The sequence below is a fragment of the Acomys russatus genome, chromosome 11 (assembly GCF_903995435.1).
Source record: "Acomys russatus chromosome 11, mAcoRus1.1, whole genome shotgun sequence".
Taxonomy (NCBI): domain Eukaryota; kingdom Metazoa; phylum Chordata; class Mammalia; order Rodentia; family Muridae; genus Acomys; species Acomys russatus.
Window position 1 is genome coordinate 3,326,047 of NC_067147.1, and position 20,481 is coordinate 3,346,527.

At 44.1% G+C, this 20,481-nt stretch overlaps 1 protein-coding gene across 2 annotated transcripts in view; it reads right to left on the reverse strand.

Annotated features, from left to right (window-relative positions):
• Nucleotides 1-19,924, reverse strand: part of Tmem182 (transmembrane protein 182) — a 41,769-nt gene extending 21,845 nt beyond the window's left edge. Inside the window, exons 1-3 of one of the 2 annotated variants that reach the window (XM_051152739.1) lie at nucleotides 19,600-19,919; nucleotides 19,289-19,388; nucleotides 17,761-17,859 (exon numbers count right to left, since the gene is read on the reverse strand). In XM_051152739.1, the coding sequence (XP_051008696.1) occupies nucleotides 17,761-17,859; nucleotides 19,289-19,388; nucleotides 19,600-19,731 (331 nt within the window). In that variant the 5' untranslated portion in view covers nucleotides 19,732-19,919. Of the gene's footprint in view, nucleotides 1-17,760; nucleotides 17,860-19,288; nucleotides 19,389-19,599 lie in introns of both variants that reach the window. The other variant, XM_051152740.1, reaches the window with a different exon arrangement.
• Between the last annotated feature and the right edge of the window lie 557 nt (nucleotides 19,925-20,481).

Here is a 20,481-nt window from a genome sequence, read left to right on the forward strand (position 1 = left end):
GCCTTGGTAGCAAGTGAAATAGTGCTGCCTACATATGTTCAATGCGAGGATGCACTAGGATCATTTGTGAAAAGTAGCTGTTGCAGTTAAGTCCTCACATATGTGTGCTGTGCTGTGGTTATAACTCTCTGCTATACCTTATAATAAAATGTTCTTATAGTCTGCATTAACAAATATCATCTAATCTCATGGGTCAATAGTGGAGTCAGCTTCTCAGTTCTAATACACCTCTTGTAGTGTGTGTGTGTGTGTGTGTGTGTGTGTGTGTGTGTGTGTGTGTGTGTATCTGTGCACATAAGTAAGTTGCCACAGGTAAGAAAGAGTTCAATAGCATAATGAGCATAAATTCCAAATTCCTATGTAAAGAGAAAAACAAAAAGATATTTATTTTCCACTATAAATCAATAAAACCTCATTAATGTGAATGATGATGGGCAAAACCACCCCAAGCTTTAATTGTGGGTTTCTTAGTAAATTCCATCCCAAGGCACTCACATCTACCTGGAACCACCTAGAATATCCCTGAGGTTGTGGTGACCGGACCAATTTGGCAAATGCATGCAGAAGGCTGCCTGTATACAAAGTGCCCAAAACTGAAAGGGCAAGACACAATCCTTTCACAAGTTCATTACAGCTGGGAAAAGCAGGCCCATTTAACACGGTGACAAGTGCCCCAGTGGAGTCAGGCTTTATTGTATCTGTATACCATGCTGTCATTTCACAGCCGAGCAACAATGAGAAAAGATACATTGTGCTTGGCCTTGATGTCTGCTTGCCATCTCAAGAAGCAGCAGATAGAGGCCAGGGCCATTCTAATTGGAGGAGAGGAAAATTCCATGGGGGACGTAGGAGGAAACGTCTCCCACAGCTGACTCTCTGGTAGAACTGGTGAAGAGACAATGAGGAAGCCAGAAGGACAGAGAAGCCTATGTGACATTGTAGAGTTGGGCCTGTGGCTTCACAGGGCTAGAGAGTCCATGGTGGTCCTTAATCAATCATCAGTGATCGTGGTACTGAAATACATGCATCTTTAAACAGGCAGGAAGAACGCCAGCACAAGTTACTGCAGTGTTCCTGGTGCTGTGCCAGGTGATGAGCAACCAGCAAGGAAAACAAATGCCCTGGCTGTCTTGTACCCACATTTCCACAGCTCATTCTATCAAGTTACAAGTGTCTTCTTGACATTTTTGTAGCATTATAATTTAGACAGTGAGACTCACTTTATCCACAGTACAGAGGGAGAAGTCACAATGATCACAATTTCAAATCTGTCGTGTTACAAATATTTTACCTGTAGCTCAAAGATACCCACTATTCACTCTTTGAACCTTGCTACACTGCCTTCCCTCGACACAAAGCTAGTGAAAAGTGTTCACCACAACTTCAGGGGCTGCCAAGGAGGCCAAAGCAAAGGCCATAGCTCCACCTCACTCCAGCACAAACAAGCACCTTCAGGATATGCTGCTGCAGGCTGAGGCAAGATGCTTGTCATGGAGGCCAGTAATCCTGTCCTTCACCTCCTTGAGCTGCTGGTCTTGGCAGACAGGCAGGACTAAAAATACAGGCACGTCTGTTCCAGGGCGGGAGGACAGTCTGTACAATGTGTCTACATCTGTGGACTGACCCAGATCAAGCAACCACTCATCACTAGGATGGGATGTTTTCAGGACGTAAGGCGCAGTGAGAGACCTGGTGGATGAACTAGTCTCCTGCTGTGAAACCAACTGAGGTACCAAGGAAGAAGCATGTTGGGCAGGAGGAGCATGGCTCCCCTTAACTCTGGCTTGGGAAACCCTGTGTTTCTTCCAGAAGGGAAGAGAATATTCAGATGTGAGTGCATTCATGTCTATTATCCTGTTAATGCCTCCTAAGGAGCCTGGAGAGAGAGCTTTGCAGTGCCAGAGACAGTAATGGCGAACCTATACTAATCGGAATATGTCCAATCACCAACTCGCATGGCCTCATTTGAAATTTTCCAATTTTAACCAAGTGCTAAATGGTCTGCAGTCAGTAGCTACTGTAACCTGGCCTGATCCTGCCCTAGGCTAAGGGCATGGATCCTGTCTACTGACAGTATGCTGCCTGAGCCTGCTGCAGTGTCCAGTCAGGTCTGTTGTCACAGAAGGAAAGCAACCAGTACCTATAGCTGCCCATGTTTCTCAGCTAGAATAGTGAGCCGGTTAGTGTACTTAACATATTTTCAGCATATGATGGCTCCATCGGGACACATCCCTCTGTAAGTCATGGGGCATGCCTATGATAGTACAGTAAAGCTCAGGAGCAGAAGCATCCAGAAGGTCATCATCCGGGACAGTGAAGAACGAAACAGTGTGTACAAAGTCCCGTGATGTCCAAGCCGAGAAAGCACATGAGTGCCCTGAGCTTACCCCTCAGCTCAAAGGAGGGGCGGTGTTCTCAGCAGGCCTCAAGGGCTTTGCAAAGCTCTTTCTAGCCAACAGTCTTTTTTTCTGGTGGGGGCTGCAAGTTTCTCTTTCCTGCCCCATCTCCGTATGCTGAAGGTCTAAGCCCAGACCCAGTGAGAGAGCAGTGGAAGTTAGGGGGCCTTTGGGAAGGAAATTAGTTTGTATGCGGTCCTATAATGGAAATAGTAACTTTTAGTAGATGAGGAAAGGGTGCCAGGCTATATTTTAACACACTGTTTAAGGTTTCTTGGTGAAAGTGATTGTGAGAGGAGAGAGCAGGCATGGCCAAGAAGAATGGCAATCCCGAGACAACACAAGCAACAAAGATAGAAATGGAGGAGAAGAATACAGCAGCAGTGGTCAGTGGCGTAGTGTCAGGGTACAGGGCAACAGCCTGATGTTAGACAAGGGTCCCAGGAGATACTCGATGGTGCTCCTTGTGGGATGCAGTCATTCAAGGGACCCAGGAGGACACAAGAGATACTCGACATTGCTCCTTGTGGGATGCAGTCATTTTTCTAAGTGATAGTTCTGCCTCAAGTTTTATGACTTTCGTCTACAAATGTTTTCTTTTTAAATCACTAGCTTTTAAAAACTTGGCTATAGGTCCCCTCAACATATTGGTTTCAAAACCATCAAACAAACAGTTCAATTTTGCAAGAGAAATGCAAACAAAAAGATAGAAATCTCACATCTTTTTCATTTTATATAACTTTATATCCCCTTGCTTAGAGGCTAAATATTTTTAGATAAAGCACTGAAAACCAGACAAAGTTCACAGCAGTGAAATTGTCTCCTGGACAAAGGAAATGAGTTAGAAGGCATTCCCACGGAACTAAGGCTAAAGAGAAAGGAGCACAGAGTTTCAGCAGGAAAGTGAAACTATGAAACTATGAACTATGGTTGCGGAGATGGCTCGAGTCCACCAGCTGATGTCCCTGAAAGGCTTGACCAGGAAAGAAGCAGGAGCTGGGTGTGTTCAGATATGACCTCCATGTGCACAGAGCATCTCAGGAAAAGGCACATAAGATATAGGGCTCCTTAGAACAAACAGGACGCCTGGGACATCTCTGACGCCCATGCTTACTCTGTGACAAACTTTCTTACATGGTACATACACACACAATTAAGGAGTCTGGGATCTCTCACCCTAACATGTACTGTTCCTGTACGCTGATCATTTTACATGAAAGTGATGAAGAGAGCAGCACACGTCACTGCAGAAATTACTGTGATACCTGTTTCCTGTTACATGTGTGGAGCCACCAAGAAACAAAAACACTTTCTTCTGTTCCTTTTCCAGAATTTTCATTTCTCTAAGCTCTCGGCACAAGAAGAAAACACAAATTGGCTAGTGTACTTAGACGCTTTCTTCCCATGCATTTTGGTCCCATTCAACAGCCTGAAGACAATTGCTTGTAATCTGGTGTCTATTATGCAGGCTGAGGCAACTTTCCTTCCCAGCTATGTGGTACTTCTCCAAACCCACTGTTTACTTCCCCCACTGGGGTTCACCTGAACCCCTCATTTTCCTCATCCTTTTCACCAAAAGCATATGAAAATTTCTGACTCTTGCTGGGCTGGTGGGTAACGGCCCATTCTGCCCCCCTTTATCCATGTGCTCAGTTTATAAGTCTTTTCTTCCCATTAATCTTTTGTCAGTCTATGTCAGCAAGGGGCCAAAGGAAGGCTTTCCTGTGATCCTTACAGTGAGCTTGCAGCGTTTCCCCACTAAGAAAAAGACATGATTCTGGACCTCCTAAGCCGGCATTGACCAACTGCAGTCAGAGGCACCTGGCTGGGGTCCGCCCTCTTTGGGGGCGGAGCCTAAGGACTGCTGAGGAAATGTGTTCACTGTCGGGTTCCTCACTGGTTACCCAGACACTAACTGTCCCTTGCTCCCAGGCTGTCTCCTCTACAAAGAGGCTGAAGCAGCAGCCTCAGAGGTCACCTCCCTCTCTTCTCTATAGAGCCTTGGTGAGAGCACTGTCAGTACACCCTTTGTGGTGATCTGCAGGCCTGGAACTTCCGAGTCTCCGCCGGAAAGAAGCAGCTTTCTCAAACTGCTCATTTGTAAGGAGAAAACCACCACAGCAGAGACCCAGCCCAGGACTCCCGCAGCTACTCCTGCGTGTTTGTAGAGGAGCTTGCTTTATACATTTATCTGCAGCGATGGCAGACATATTTTTGGAAGGTTTCCCTCCCTAACTACTATGGGACATGAAGAGCTGTTCCAACAAACATCCTCTGATTGTGGAACAACTGCTGTTGCTCTGGAAACAAATTAACAAGATGACATTCATAAACGCTGTGTGGGATATTAACAGCACGATGGCAAAAGCTTGTATATGCAAATGCAGCCTAGGTTATGGACTGACAGAGAGCAATGGCTTAAAAACACTAGAAAACCCACTTTGGGCAAGGTAAACCCATGTTAAAATTCTCGTATCTACAACTCGACTTCATTTTACCTCAGAACCCCCAGCTAACTTGTGGACAGCAGAGATATAGGAAAAGGAAACGTGGCATCAACTCACTCAACCAAACTAAGAAGAAAAATGTCAGTCTTACAAATTAATCAGCATGGTGTGCTTTAACGTGTTTGTCATTCTGAGGAGCACAAAATGTTTTCCCTTACAATGTAAATAGAGAAATAATGTTTCCTAACTTTTTGTTTTTTTAAGCCACATCCCGATGGAAATTCTACAGACCCTTCAGGTTGTGGAGGGTTAGAACACTGCAGATGGGTAGGGAAATCTATGATGGGTTCTCTTTAGGAGCCATATATCCCCTGATCTGGATCTAGCGCTCTTTCTAGAGTTACGTCAGAGCATTTTGGACACACTCACTTAGCAGATGGTCACCTTCCACCAATCAAAGCTAAGCATGTTCTCCCTAGTATCTGAAAGCTGCGCTCTGTGCTGTGGTACCCAACGTTCCACAGCTCTACTTGGTAAATGCTTTGACCTAATACTTCCTTTTGTTCTATGCTGTAAGTGTGCATGCGATCCCCCTCTAAGGTAGAACACGGAGTCCAGCAAGTGGGGCTTGCATTCTTAGGCCACTTACATTTCTTCTCAGAGCAGAATTACCTATCACCTATTCTTTGTAAGGACATCTTGCTCGTGTTGATATGACAAAGAGATTAACTATGAAGCAAGAAATGAACACGGGGGCAGCTGAGAGCTTAGTAGCATCATTGGATGGCAACACCTAAGCCTTATTTCTTTGGCTCCCAAGTGGCTGTTTCAAATGCTGCATTGGGCCAATCATGATTCTTCTGTAACACACAAACATACGGCCAGGGGAGCGGGGAGGGGGGCCTAACATGAGCATTGCATGTAATGTTAGCTTCAGGCATGTTTCTACTGCTCTTCAGGACTGTAATAAGAAAAAAAAAATAAATTACCTCATATTGCTTTTTAAATTCTTATTAATTAAAAACAAAAGCCTGCAGTAAATGTTTTTATATACATTATCAGTGTTAGTAGGTTTCTACAGACAGATAAGATGACATAAGAACCTAAGCAACTAATCGCTTAGAAAGTCAGATGGTGTCACTCTGGCTTTTGGTCTCCAGTTATTGATAATTTCACAAAGGTCAAATTCCTGCTATTGGTCCTGAAATTACAGCAGTATTTGCGTTTTTTATGGCTTATGATGGACTTAGGCTCAGCTTAGAGCAACGGTTCTCAACCTGTGGGTCTTGACCCTTTTGGGGGTTGTTACTTTGTATATCAGCTACTTACATCATGATTCATCACAGCAGAAGAATTACAGCTACGAAGTAGCAATGGAAATAATTTGGGGGTCACAACTACAGGAGGAGCTGTAATAAATGGAGTGGTAGGAAGGTTGAGAACACTGGCCTAGAGATGGCTCTTTGTAAAAGCACTGACTCAGTCAGGGCTCAGCAGCCATGATGAGCAGCAGCAGCAATGTGCGTTTCTACCCTCATTGCCGCTGTGAACGCTGAACCATACTTCTGCTCACCTAAGCCTATAGGCTTGCCAACCACGCAAAGAGAGTGCTTTAAAGACAATAGTCCACTGTCTTCTATGCTGTGGACGTCAAGATAAGAATAAGTTATTTCCAAGATTTGAAGGGACATCATAATCGACAGAATTCCTGTGGCTAGCGTTATGCTATTCTATTCCAGACCACGAGCAATATAGAGATGCCTCCAGTGGCTGTCCTAACCCCGAAGGCCAGCCACCTCCATCCTGCCCTTCAGACTGGTTCCCTTCTCCGAAGCATTTTGTCCCACAGTCACTTGAATTCAACAACAGAATTGATGGGTAAGTGTCCAATGAGAAATCAAAACACCTCACCAGGTAGCAGCAGCGTTCTTACTGAAGAAAAGCCACTCCTTGACCCACCCTGGTACCACAATCAGCCAGACTGTCACCTGACTAAGACGACCAGCTCTACATACCCCTGACCCTGGTGGCATCACCCTAGAACTGGTTTAGTCTTTCAGAAGGAGGGCCTGTCCAGGCACGGTCTGCTGATTTTCTCTATGCTAAGAAGAAATTCCTTTTCCATCTTCATTATCTTCTTCTCAATTGGCCTTTGGGAACCAAATAGCTCTTCTAGGCTCCTTGCAAGCCCCAGAATTGGGCCTCTAGGCTAAGAGATCAGTTAGACTAATGGGCCTATCTAAAAGAAACACAAGAGGTAAAAATGTTTCCTTGAACAGTCTTTGCTATTGCCCAAGATGCTAAGCTCTGAGATCCGTGTTCTAAGTTCCCTGGGCTGGTCCCGGCTCTTCTCTCTGATCTTGTCAATGGAACATTTTATGCCTGTTCTTACATTGACCTGTCCCTCTGTCCTCATTTTGCAAGGAGTTTCTTCTTGTTTGGAAGCTTTAAAGGTACCTCCACACATGGTTGCTCAAGGTACACTTCCTGCATTCAAGCACAGACTCTAATCCCAAGGCTGACATAATATTCACTTAGCATGTTTAGGTGCTCACACAGCCTGCCCAGCCTTCCTTGTCTCCAGCACTTGTACTTTCCAGTTGCTAAGGACAAAAAAGAGTTATCACTCGGTGTGTCCTTTCTGTCACACCCACATCTAATCCGTCAGTCAATCCTGCCAGCTGTCCCTGCACAACACAACCAGATAAAAAGCCCTCCTGCTCCCAGGGAGATGAGATAAACACACTTGTTTCTAGTCTTTCTGCCAGGCACAACTAAACACCCTGGATATTACACATAAAATGAGTGGTGAAAATATCCATAAAGGTGACTAGCAGAAAACAGGCAAGCTAGGGACCTTGGGACTCAAGGAACAGAACAGAATATTACCCTGTATGTCCCAGAACTGGAATCAAGAAGATGCACCAATATATTAAAAGGAAAACAAAACTCTGCACTCCAAAGCCTAAACAAGCGATCAGTTCTGCCACTAGTCCAAAGCAAGCCCTTGTACTTCTGCCAAAGGCTAGAGGAAGAGCGGGGGAGCTTAAGGGTCGTTTTCATCAAACACCACAGGAAAGATGTGATTCAGCTCAACCACTCTGCAGCCGAAAAGCCTGGGCATTCATCCACTCCAAGTGTCGGTGAGACCACTCTTCATGGTAGCAGTGGGGAGCATGTGGGGTGCCAGTATGTCCACTCACCATAGGCAAAGAGGAAGCACAACTTTTCTTACCAGAACAGAGTGACGGGAGGCCCACTGCAGGGCCAGGGCGTTCACCTCTAGCTGCCCATGTATCCTCAACCCTTCCCTTGTGAGTGAAGGCTATGGGTGGGATTGTAACTGGGGCCTCCACCAGCTAGGCCAGAGTCAGAGGGAGCAGACGTGAGACCAGCCCCTCACTATCAGTCATCAGAACAAGGAACATGCACACACAGGTGTCACAGGTTAAGAAGGGCAGAGTTTAGAAACCACCTCCATCATATGTAAATGAAGCCATGTCCACCCTTTTCCTCTCCAAAGCAGTGTCAATAAAAGCTGACTTAAATGACAATTTTTAACAAGGTTTATGATCATATAATAGTCTACTCACGACTTTAGTTCTAATTTAAACATCATCAGTAAAGCCAAGATCTGGGAAATTGTGACATTAATAAAAAGCGAAGTCCTCATACACCAAGGCTGAGGTGCAGAGCTCTTTGTCTGATGGGGACTTTGAAGCAGCTGCTATGAAAATGTCTGAGCAACAAGATTGAAAACTCTAGAATCATACAAAAACTGGAAAGGACAGTAAGCATTTCAAAATAAAAATTGAGTTATCTGAAATAACTGAAGTGACAATAAATATGCTGATTAGCGGAATGCAGAGGGACAAGGAAACAGGCATGTGCTCTGAACGAAGGGGCAGGAACTCCCTTAACCCAACAAGGCTGGATAGACTTCCAAAGATGAGCAGAGACTCAACGATGCTGTGGAGTCATGACAAACTATTAAGGATGTTTGTATTCTTTGTCTCACAGGTTGAAATAAATAGGATCGGGCTGGGAAAAAAACATTCAGAGAAATTATTGCTGAAGGTTTTCAAAGTCACCCGAAGAACCAGATGTACAGATGAGACAGAAGCCAAATGACATAAAGCCAAAGAAATTCAGAGCAAAACTGTAACAGCGGCAAATACATCAAACTCTGGCTCTTGGCGGGTGGCGGGGGAGGGTGGGGGCAGGGGGCAAAGAAAAGAATCCCCAACACAGTGATGAAGGATAACGCCTTACATCGACATAAAAATGGTAACAGTGACTGTGTATCACAAGCAAAGGGTCGGGGACACTGGACACATTCCTGTAAGACCTGGAAGATGACAGCTGCCAACCTCAGACATAATACTAAGACTGAGGCCAGCATTGGCAATGAAAAAGACACCACAACACTATCAGATGACTAGAAAATGTGAAGCCAGCCACAACCAGAATGGTTCAAAACACCAATGGACTCTTCTAAACAAAAACAGAACACCATCTAGCTAACACTAACTGCCAGAGCCCACACAAAAATTTTTAGCATATAATAATGTGCAGTCAACAAACATCTGTTGAGCGGATTTCAACCAATAACCAGATAAAGAATGCCAGATGTTCATCAAGTCACATGACGTTCTACTAAAGGATGACACTACAAGCTGAATGGTAATTTTAACGACAACAAAAATGTACTCTGTGTGAAAACTCTTCCAAATGCCTCATGTAAACACACACACACACACACACACACACATACACACACACGAGAAAGCAGGACAGGAAACGCTGCACTAGGGAGAAGCCATCATGGGTGCTTCTGGCCTGTGGCACCCTACTCTGGGAGTTCTGAACGGGGCAGCATCATAGGAATAGCTGGCCTTTGTTGAGTCATGACATGGCAACTGTTTCACTAAATGCTTCTGCTATCATCTCTACTCCATTTACTCACAACTATACCAAGTGGCTTCTATTTTTATGTCCATTTTACAAACTCGTTTGTAAAAGAAGCTGTTGTGAATGCTCTTAGCTCAAGTGCCTGGGCCAGAGGCTGAGCACTGTCTGGAAGCTGGGCTTGTTAACTCCCCACAGAAGCTGGCCACCTGCCTGTCCCTGTGTGACACCTGCTCTGTGCAGCCTGTATCTGGGCCCCACAGGAGGCACTTGGGGCCATGGAGATGGTTCAGCTGCCCAGCAGAAGCCTCTCCAGCACAGACCTCCCCTTTCCTATTTAAGTTCCTATTGCTTAGAACTTACACTCCTAAGCCAGTTTATAATCCTTTACACCCATCAGCATGCTGTGCTGGATAATCTGGTTTGGTTTTGCCTTACCTATATAGTGTTACCTCTAGGAGGGCAAGAGTTCCAAGCTTCTCCTGGAATAGCACAATAGTGCCAGGGATACTGTAGGCACTTAGTAATAAAAAAAAAAAATTCCAGTGGATACTTTGATACTGTCTTCAAGAGAAAGGCCCCAAACCGAAAACCACGGCAATATTATTTAAAGACAAGAGGCCTGGGTGAGCTCCCTGCGCCCTTTGGGATTACACATTCTGATGAAAGAAGACAGAAATGGAACACGCATCACTATGTGGCCAAGGGCTCAGGACTCTACCCAGACAACATGCAGGCAGGGCGAGTGCACAGGATCCCACTTTGGATCAAAATATTCAGGAAATGAGCAATAATTTTGAGGAATATGGGTAAAAACAAAATTATAGATGTTTATGACAGACACTACACACTTCTAGCCATTCTTTCCAATTAACACAGCATAGTGACTACTGAAAATGCTGTCACATGGAAATTGTGTCACCAAGAATCATCTAAAGGACATGGAATGAGTTGCATAGTTTCTTGGCAAAAAAAAGAAAGGAAGGAAGGAAGGAAGGAAGGAAGGAAGGAAGGAAGAAGAAAGAAAAGAAAGAAAGAAAGAAAGAAAGAAAGAAAGAAAGAAAGAAAGAAAGAAAGAAAAAAAAGAAAGACAATTTTTAATAAAGGACTTGAGCAGCCATGATGTTGGTGTCCATGGGGTAGGTCCTGGACCAATGTTCCCACATTATTGAGGAACAAATATGTTTTCAAAAGTGTATGCTTTGGGCTGAAAATGCTAGGAGTGGGTGCCTCTAAGTCCCCAGGGGTCTTGTCAGAGGCCAATATTTGTGTGTATGCCAACCCTACCTCCACTGCCCAGGATACCTGTCAATATATAGAGATAATTTTAACAGTCATAATGAGGGGTCACTCTTGGAGTCTAGTGGGCTGGAGCCAAGCTTGTTGCAGACCATCTACCTATGCACCAGACAGTCCCCACAGCAAAGAACCAGCTAGCCCACCATGCAAAGGTGCCAAGTTTGGGAAGCCCTGCTCTGCCGCCATCTTGAGAAGGGAATTCTACTTCTGAGCACAGTAAGCATTTCCGCAGACACACACAGAGGTGAGACCCTGTCCTCCCAAAAGAAAGCCAAGCCATACTGCTATGAAGGACTGCACAGTCTTATCTTCAGAAGGGAACCACTTTACAATCCAAGGAACACTGAATACAAGTAATACAAAATAACTTCCTCTCTAAGAATAATTTTTAACTGCAGCTGGAGACTGCCTATGCAGAGCCATTTCTCTTCTCAGGGGTGACTGTGAGCAGCTCAGTGTAAGTTGTGGGGGAGTACTTACACCTAAGCCACTTGGAACCTGTGTTGGAGGCTCTCACCTGAAAGATCAGTTATTAACCAGGAACTGCAGAAACCCTGCAATATATGATCAGTCTGTGGTCATGGCTGTTTGGGGCCAAATGTTTGAATGACTAGCAGAAAATCAACTTGATGAGACCATATTTCCAAATTCTAGGCACTTGGCATTATAGGGGAAATTACTAGATACGCTTTCTATTCAGTTTTGAAGTGTGTTATTTTTTTCTACTTACATAAATTTGGAGTGTTTAAAATACTTGTGAACTTTAAAACAATGTATAGAATTGACATCTATGAACATTCAAAAAATAATAATAAATAGACCAGAGATACACAAGAAAGTTGATCTGCAAGAGAAAAATGGGAAAGACAGCCTAGGGTGATTATTAGGCACCAAGGATTGGCCACTGTGTCTCTTACACATATTGGAAGAATTTACCTTAACTCCACAAAAATTGAACTCAGTCCTGTGCCAGATCAAGAAGTCAAATGCCAGGGCATGTATTTCAAAATGCGATTTTGCTTCGTGCAGCACACTAAGATGAGTTTGTGAGCACGGCTGTTTTTGTAAGGCCTCTCAGTGTGCTGTGCTCTTACAGTGGCTATTCCAAGCCCCAGGGCTGGCTAACCACAGGACCCTCACCTTTCTCACTGCACACTCCCTTCCACTCCTCCCTCCCCTGCCACTGCAGCACTCCACTGCCCCACTCCTTTATGAGGGGCAAAGCTTATTAAGCTGTCCCTTGGGAGAAGAAAAAGGCAAGGCAAGGCTGGCATGGGACTTGGCTCTCAGGCGGATTAGGAGGTGATAAACTGAGCAGGAACTAGAAATGAGTTCCCCAGGGGCTAAGAAGGGCATTCCCAGAACAGAGCCTCAAGTTCAATTTAAGAATGGACAATGAGCCAGAATGCGCTGTAGAGCAGAGGTCTGGGAGTCCAGGATGACACCAGCAGGGCAGGCAGGTTTAGGGGAAGAAGAAGGAATCAGAAATGGTAATCTTGATGGGCACCTAGGGCAGAGCTCTCGGTGAGGAGGGGCTGTGATGGTCACCCGAGCAACTGCATTGTTTGTGCATGATCCTGTTCCTTCCTGTGCCTCTGGACCCCTTTTACTTTGCCTTTGTCACTGGAGACCATGCCTCCTTGCTGTTGGCTTTTCTGACAACGCACTATACTGCTCCTGAGTGTGGTCTCAGTTCTGTTGTCCCCTCGATGTGCTCAAAAGGCACATTAGCAGGAGACAAGCACCATGCTGCTTCTCTGTGTATGTTGTTTAAACTGGATGACAGCTTCTCCACCTGTCACCCCAGAGTCATCAGGCTTTCTTTTGTTTGGTGACCAAGGTTTTGTTGGTGACCACACTTAATCCTGTTTGTCATCTCTTTGCAAGGTTCTCTCCCATGCTTATTCTATCTTGGTGATTTTTCAGCAGGATGCCCACCTCCCTGGGGTGGAAACCTTCAGTTACCTCACTCAAACCCTCACCTCCTGCCGTTCCTTCTAGTCTTCATCTGTTAGGGGAGCTAGAGAAGCCCGAAGCTCTCTGGCCCCACCTTTAGAAAGTGTAACAGTTTGATGAATCCCACAGCAGATTCTAGACACACTTGGCCAATGTTAGTAAAAAACGAAGTGACAGACGAATGCCGCTGGTGAAGGAAAGGAGAGGCCTTGTTCCTACACAGCATCTCCATGGCAGCACCCTCAAGCTTCTCGGTCCATGAGGAAAAGAGCTGCCCTTGCTTTGATGAGGTGCTTTCTGGCACTTGCACGTGCGTTCTAAAGCACAGCTTTAGCTTGTGGATGGATCTCTCCTGCCTTTCCCAGCAACCACTTCAGCCTACATTTTACATGAGAGCAGAAGAGACAAGACTGGAAAAGAATAAGCACTGACAATGAGGCAAAGATGGCTGACTGCTGGAAACTGTGCTGGAGACCAAAAAGTGTAAAGGAGAGGGAAAAGGCAATGTAAGAGGCGTCTGGTCTGTTCAGTAAAGAGGCAACACCAACATGCATCCACAGATGCTTAGGCATCAGCGCTCACATACAGGAAGACATAGTGATACAGAGGATACTGCACAGTCCTGAGCCAAACAGACGAGACTCTCATCCCATGGAGAGTAAGATAGAGTTGCTTAGAAATGTGTGAAAGAAATAAGTATACAGGCAAGCAAGAAAAAAGTGCATTTTCAAAGATACAGTTAAGGATATTGTTAAAACAGGGAAAGTGGCCTAGTCCATGAGCATATAGATCTGCCAGAAGAATGTAGGAATGTCTTCCTCAGAATCCTTGAAACCTGATTCTTTTTTGTTAGAACAGTGGGGGACGGCTGGGAAGTGGTAAACAGTCATGCCCAGGCAGAGAGAAGAACAGACTCTGCAGGACTCAAAGGTCCAGAAACCCAGCCCGTGTGCATATTCCATTTAGCTCAAGAAAAGTTGACATTATGTCCACGAGATGCTACTGCTTAGAAAACAGGAGGTGGGCGTGGTGGCTGGATCTGTAATTCCAGCACTTGGGAGAATGAGGCAGGAAATAACCAGTCTCAGGCAAGCACAGACTGCATAACAAAACCCTGTGGTGCACACACATTACAACACACACACACACACACACACACACACACAAAGGAAAACAGAGTAGAAGGGAGGAAGGTAGGAAGGAAGCAAGAAGTAAAGAAGGAGGCGGGAAGGAGGGAGGGAGGGAGGGAGGGAGGGACGGACGGACAGAGGGAGGGAGCAGCTAGTGTGAAGTCTTGTGGTAGTGTGTGAGCTCAGCACTTATAAGGCCTTGAGTTCTATCCTCAGCCCTCACCAAGAAAAAAGGAAACCAAGTCTGTAATTCAGTTTTAATTTTTTCATCTAAAAGTAATTACAATGATATATTACTGAAAGTATTTGATTGATTGATTGATGATTTTACAGGCTAGGAAAATGTGCTACCACTGAGCTGTCTCCAGCTTCTAACAGTAAATCTGATATAAAGTTACTCTCCGTAAGTTATTAGCATTTCTCAGTTATGAGGCATTATATTAACTTCTAGAATCATCGATATGAATAAAAATAAAAACCAAAGTAGTCTAGTCTGTTCTGTGCTACCGCCGAGCTAGAAGGGGCTCAGGGGAGTGATTACAATAATCATAATAGCACTAGAGATGGGCAGAAAGGCCAGCGACGATAGGGCACAACAAAGGAGAATGCGATAATTCAAGTTGAATTATCGTGAAAATTAATGCATTCCAGTCTGCCGTCACCAAATGATGCAAACAAGTGCACTATGATGAATATAAACATGAAAGAGCCAGGAAATCTAAACCCTGGCAGCTCTCCAATGGGGTTGTCTAATGAACTCTGACATTCATAAGCCTGTTTCGACAATTGAAAATTAAGCCACCTTCACTAGGCCTGGACAACGATTCTGTTATACAAATTTGAGAATGAGTGGTTCTCACACTGTCTTTGAAAGTTAAAAATATATAAAGAAAACACTGAATTAGAACCAAACGCACACACAGCTTCGATTCAGAGGAAGATACAGGAAGCACACGTGCGTACTGCTGCTCGTTTGGTTGTTTTTTGTGTGTCTCAGTCTAGACTTGAATTCCCCATCTGCTTCCTGAACAGTCATGTGCCACCAACCTCAGCCTCATGTCTCTTCGCACTAAGCGATGGTACTCCATCTTTTCTTTCACTGTAGTTTATAAAATTGCAGTGAAACAGAAGCCAGGCATGTGGGCCTTTGTGTTAGTTCTGCCAATAACCAGCTGGCGCATGCGCACGCGGCTGCTTCATTTTCACAGAGAAACCAATGCTGACCAACGGCCATCCAAAAACTCAACGTGATACTTCAGATTTTATAAACAATACCTCCAATTTACTGAAAATGACTGTGATACCTGGTAATTACGAAGCTGCACAGAGCTGCCTATAAAACAGCTTTGGGGGTCTAGGGAACACGAGTCTCATCAATTGGGAAACACAAACACAGACGTCAGGTGGGCTGCTACTCAGGAAATCTCTGCCATTTCCTTGAATGTAGGAAATAAAGGGCAGCCTTGCTCATTATCTCAAGACCACAGGACACATGCGTCTGAATTCTGCTGTAGAACACATCTTTGTCCAACTTCGTCATTTTTACTCAGTGTCCAATAAAGCTGCTTAAAGCAAATCTGAAGTTACATATGGAGGCCAAACTAGAGTTTGGTACTATTTTTAAAAATTGGATACAATTTTGTCGCTGGATGCAAATTACTGGCCAATAATTGCACCAAGTGCTACATAATAATTCTAAGTGTAATTGCAGTGAGATTTCCAGGACATTCATTTCCACTCCATCTCTAACATAATTATTACGCACAGATGATGATATTTCTTCATTTTTATAGCTCTCCAGCATCGCCTTAAGGGGCACAAGTTTTTAATGTATGGGAGCTATAGTACTTCACCCACTGAAAGACCTAGAAATAAGAACGGTAATGACGATATTGGCATTAAGGTAGTGACCCCAAGTTCTGAAAACCCAACCCCATATCACCTCCTAGTTCACTGTATAAAACTAAGAATGGTGGGAAAGGGATGGCTCTGTGACCTCCCTGTAATCACAATAAGTCTCTGTGCTCCTGTCTGTCTTCCCCATCTCTTCTGCTATCAGTAAGACTGTCTGCTTCCTGCAGGACACAGGAGCCTCAGGCAGAAATGGAGGCTCTGCCTTCCTCAGTTTTCAGTGGGAATTCACATCATAGCCATTGCTCAAGGCCACAGTCATTAGGGCTGCAATGACAAGCACGGCTGCAGGTGACCTCACCCTCATCTGTCTTCCTATCCAGACTACTTACTTACTCCACAGAGTGTCAAGGGGCTGCCACAAGGCAAATGATATCTCCATTCGTAAACACAAAATTGTCATGTATGTATTTTTAACAGAAAGAAGAAAAATGGTTGAACACACAGTTAATGCAGTGTGTCAGACTATGGTGGCCGGGCCAAATATGTGAAGATGTCACTTTGTAGACTTCATTAGTGCCTGTAATCAGCTGTCTTCAGTTTGAGAACAGCGCATCAGTAGCCATAAATGGGTGCGCCTCGTTCAGTAATGTGAAGACCTAAGAGCAAGGACAGGGCTCCCGAGGAAGAAGGACTTTTGCCATACAACATAAAAGCTTCATGGGAGTATCCATCCTACCACCGTCCTCACAGACTTCAGACCTCCCAGGCCCACAAGTACCCTGAGAAAAATCCTTAAAATTGATAGACAGACAGACAGAAAGGCAGGCAGGCAGACAGATATGTGAGTGGTAGACCATTTTTATATGCCCCTCCTCTCTCATGCCCAGCTTCCACACCTTTGGTTTCATCCAATTATCAGATATAAATACTTAGAAAAGCAATACGCCTCTACCCAGCATGCCCACCCTTCTCATTCTTCTTGTCATTCCATAAATGATACAGCATAGCAATTATTTATATACAATTTGCAAACTTATTAGGTAGTATAAGAAATCTGGACACGGCCTAAAGCATGTAGATGGGTGTGAGCAGGTTGTATGCTGTCTACTCTATATGAGAGACTTCAGCATCTGAGGATCTTGGTATCCGGGAATTTCTGGACCCGATCCAGAAAACATACAGAAAAAGGTTCAAATGGCTCTGCTCTGTAGAACTCTGGCTAATATAATTTTATTCAAAACACTACCCAAATTAGGACTTTTTTTTCCCAAAGCAATACACGTGATTCTCTGTAAGGTACTGATAGTTTGTGCTCAACCTTTATTTAGGAGCCCAAAATAATGTTTTTAATACGAGTTCCAGTTAATTCTGTCGATGGCCAATCACACTTTTGGAGTTAAGTCACTTTTATTAGCAGGGTAGTATAATCACATTCCATGTGTAACACTTACAGAAAACAGTAAATAGGATGCCTCCTGCAATACTTTAGCTCCACCCAGGAAGCAGCTCTTCCTGATAAATAGCCTAGCTTCCAATCCAAGGCTACATTTAACATTATTTGCATAATAGCTAGTAAACCACAGTAACTCCAGTTTCAGATCAATGTATTCTAATTAAACTTATAAATGATCTGTTAAAATATTAATACTTTACATTTAGCAAGTTAGTATCAGATGGAGCATTGTAATTATAGATGTTAAATTATGTTTAATTGTAAACCATTTTCAGCAAAGCCAGTCCTGGGAGCCACCTGTAGGTCAGTGTACTTACTAATGGCAGAGTCGTAGGAGGTGGAGTTGTGTTCACCCCTCATGAAGGGGTATGGAGAAAGGTAAGCATGCGTGCAGTTCTTGGACGGCGGTTGATTGGCTAGGAAGAGCAGAGAAATGGTGTCCATTACTGAAGGCTCAGAGATGACTCATGTCTAATGGAATGGGAACCCAGGAACCAGGGACACGCAAACAAAACAAAGCCACAGGCCTATCACCAAGCTCGGTGCTCTGCCAGATGAGGAAAACTCTACTGAAAAACATGGCGAACTTGGAATGAGGGTTTTCTAAAACAGCTGCCACACAATGGAAAGAGCACAAGTTGCCTGGGTCCTGAAGCTCAGGCACAATGCTGCACGCGTTTTCATATATTTCTTCTACCAACAGGATGCCTGGCACATGATAGGTATTCCAAAATGTTTGCTTTTGAAATCTAATAAAGTCGAGTTTGACCTTGACTAGTTTAGACTAGCAGAAAGTTTCCTTTACATTTATTCTAATGTGAGGGAAACGATACAAATGATGGAGCCATTAACACTAAGAATTCAAACAAAATTCCAGCATTTGAGGAAACCACAAGAATAACTTTTATGTCCTATAGAATCTTAAAATTTGTCCCATGTGCATTTAGGTTTCAAGATCTAAGTCTGTATTCTGACAGTGGCTAAGATGGCAGAACATAGAAGGAGGACGTAAGGTCACCGGGGGTTCATGCAATCTAGTGACAAGTTGCCATATACAAAAAAAAAGCAGAAGCATTTGAAATAGGACCATCGTCTCCATCCTCTCCAAGGTTTACGCTAATAACTAGCTCTTTTATTGAGGAAGATAATAATAAAATGACTACTAGATATTTTGGGTGAATTGTTTTTCAAAGGTAAATACAGCAGAAGAAATACAGTTCAAGGAATGCATCGTAGTCTTCAAGTTCCTGGACTTCAAAAAGGGAACTTGAAATTTTCCTGTTAGAACACACACATCAAAAGGAAGGCATTTCTTGATGTTGCCTACACGCTTGGGTAAAGCCCAATGAAGGTGGCTTTCATCTGCTATCCCTGGTAATTAAGTTTCATTACAAACAAAAAAAGAGATTTAAAAAACCTTTTAAGCTATGGATATAAAATAATATCTCTATTTCTGGGCTTTTGTATTTGAAATCTCAGTTTATAGCCAAATGGATTTCCAAAACACTTATTTGAAACATAGCAATAATAAACACTTGAATAGAAATTACGATGGAAAAAAATCTTCTTTTTTATTTAGAGGCAGTATATTTTAAACATGGGCAGAGAAACAGCAGGTACTTGAGTTTTATTATAAAATCCAGATGCCTACTTTGATAAAATAATAGAAATTATTTCTAGAGACATTTCTCCTGTAAAGGAGTCTGTTTGTGACCCTTTCGATGCCATTGGACTGAGACTGAACAGTTCAGGAGTCCAATCCACTTGAATGTGGCCAGTGCTAAATTAGAGGCTGCTTGCATTTGTCTCACTCAAAGGGGGCAGAACAAAGGCAGCTGCACTTACTGTACCAGAACTTCCAGATGTTGGAGCTGTTCTCTTCCACGATGCCATTGAACCAGCACCTCCAGAAAAAGCCTTCGTGGTGGAAAGTGATGTTCTCTATCTGCACAGAAGAAAAGCGAGCCACTGTCAATCCTTGAGTATAATGAAGTCTGCTACATCTTAATGCCTGTCGTCCCCAGCAACGATGCCCACCAGCTCCCTACGGAGCTCTTCCGTGAAGAAATAGACACCCCACTGCTATTCCTTAAGATGACACATAAAGCTGCTCTCATTGCTATGAAGCACTTTGGTATTTTGAAGAAGAAACGCACATTCTGTTCACCTGAACACCGGCCCACTTCGGTCGCCAGAAGCCAATAGTCCGAGCCAAAAGCTACCAAAAACAGCAAAACCCCCAAAGCTCCGAAGAGAGCCCCAAAGAAAATGGCAATGTTTAGTCTCATTGTTCAAGTTGACTGGTTCTCCTTTCAAATGAAGGAACAACTTGCAAACAGTCAACTTCTCAATAACAACAGCAAAGAGAGAGTGCCACCCTTGAGTCGGCAAGGTCTGGGGAGCAGGTCCTTGCTGGAGCTGTGGCGGCATCTCATTTCCACTCTGTCCCTTTGCTCTCCCTGGAGGGCCTCCAGCCCAAGCAGCTGAGAATGGCTGGCTATTTTAAGACACTGATTGAGAAGCTTGCCTTCTCCCATGGGGATCAGGAAATAGCTGACCTTCCCATGACTATAACCAGGCGGGAGCAGGCTCTGACTACCGCTGTGGCTGTTGCATAGTCCATACAAGTGGAGAGGCCAGGGAAGCCCAGCAGGCCGCGGGGTTCTTTTCTGGCCTCCTGCCTGAGTGTCTGAACAGGCCCCCTCGATGGCTAAAATGAGCTCCACAACCTGGAGAAATCTGAGAGGCCCTTGGAAAAGGAAATGGCCACTACTGAGAGCAAGATAGCCCCCAAAACAGTGAGATTTGTAGCTGATCTCTTTTTAAATTTTTATTTATTTATTTATTTATTTATTTATTTATTGTGTATAGAGTGCTCTGCATTCATGTACACCTACAGGTCAGAAGAGGGCATCAGATCATATTATAGATGGTTGTGAGCCGCCGTGTGGTTGCTGGGAATTAAACTCAGGACCTCTGGAAGAGCAGTCAGTGCTCTTAACCTCTGAGCCATCTCTCCAGTCCGTAACTAACCTCTT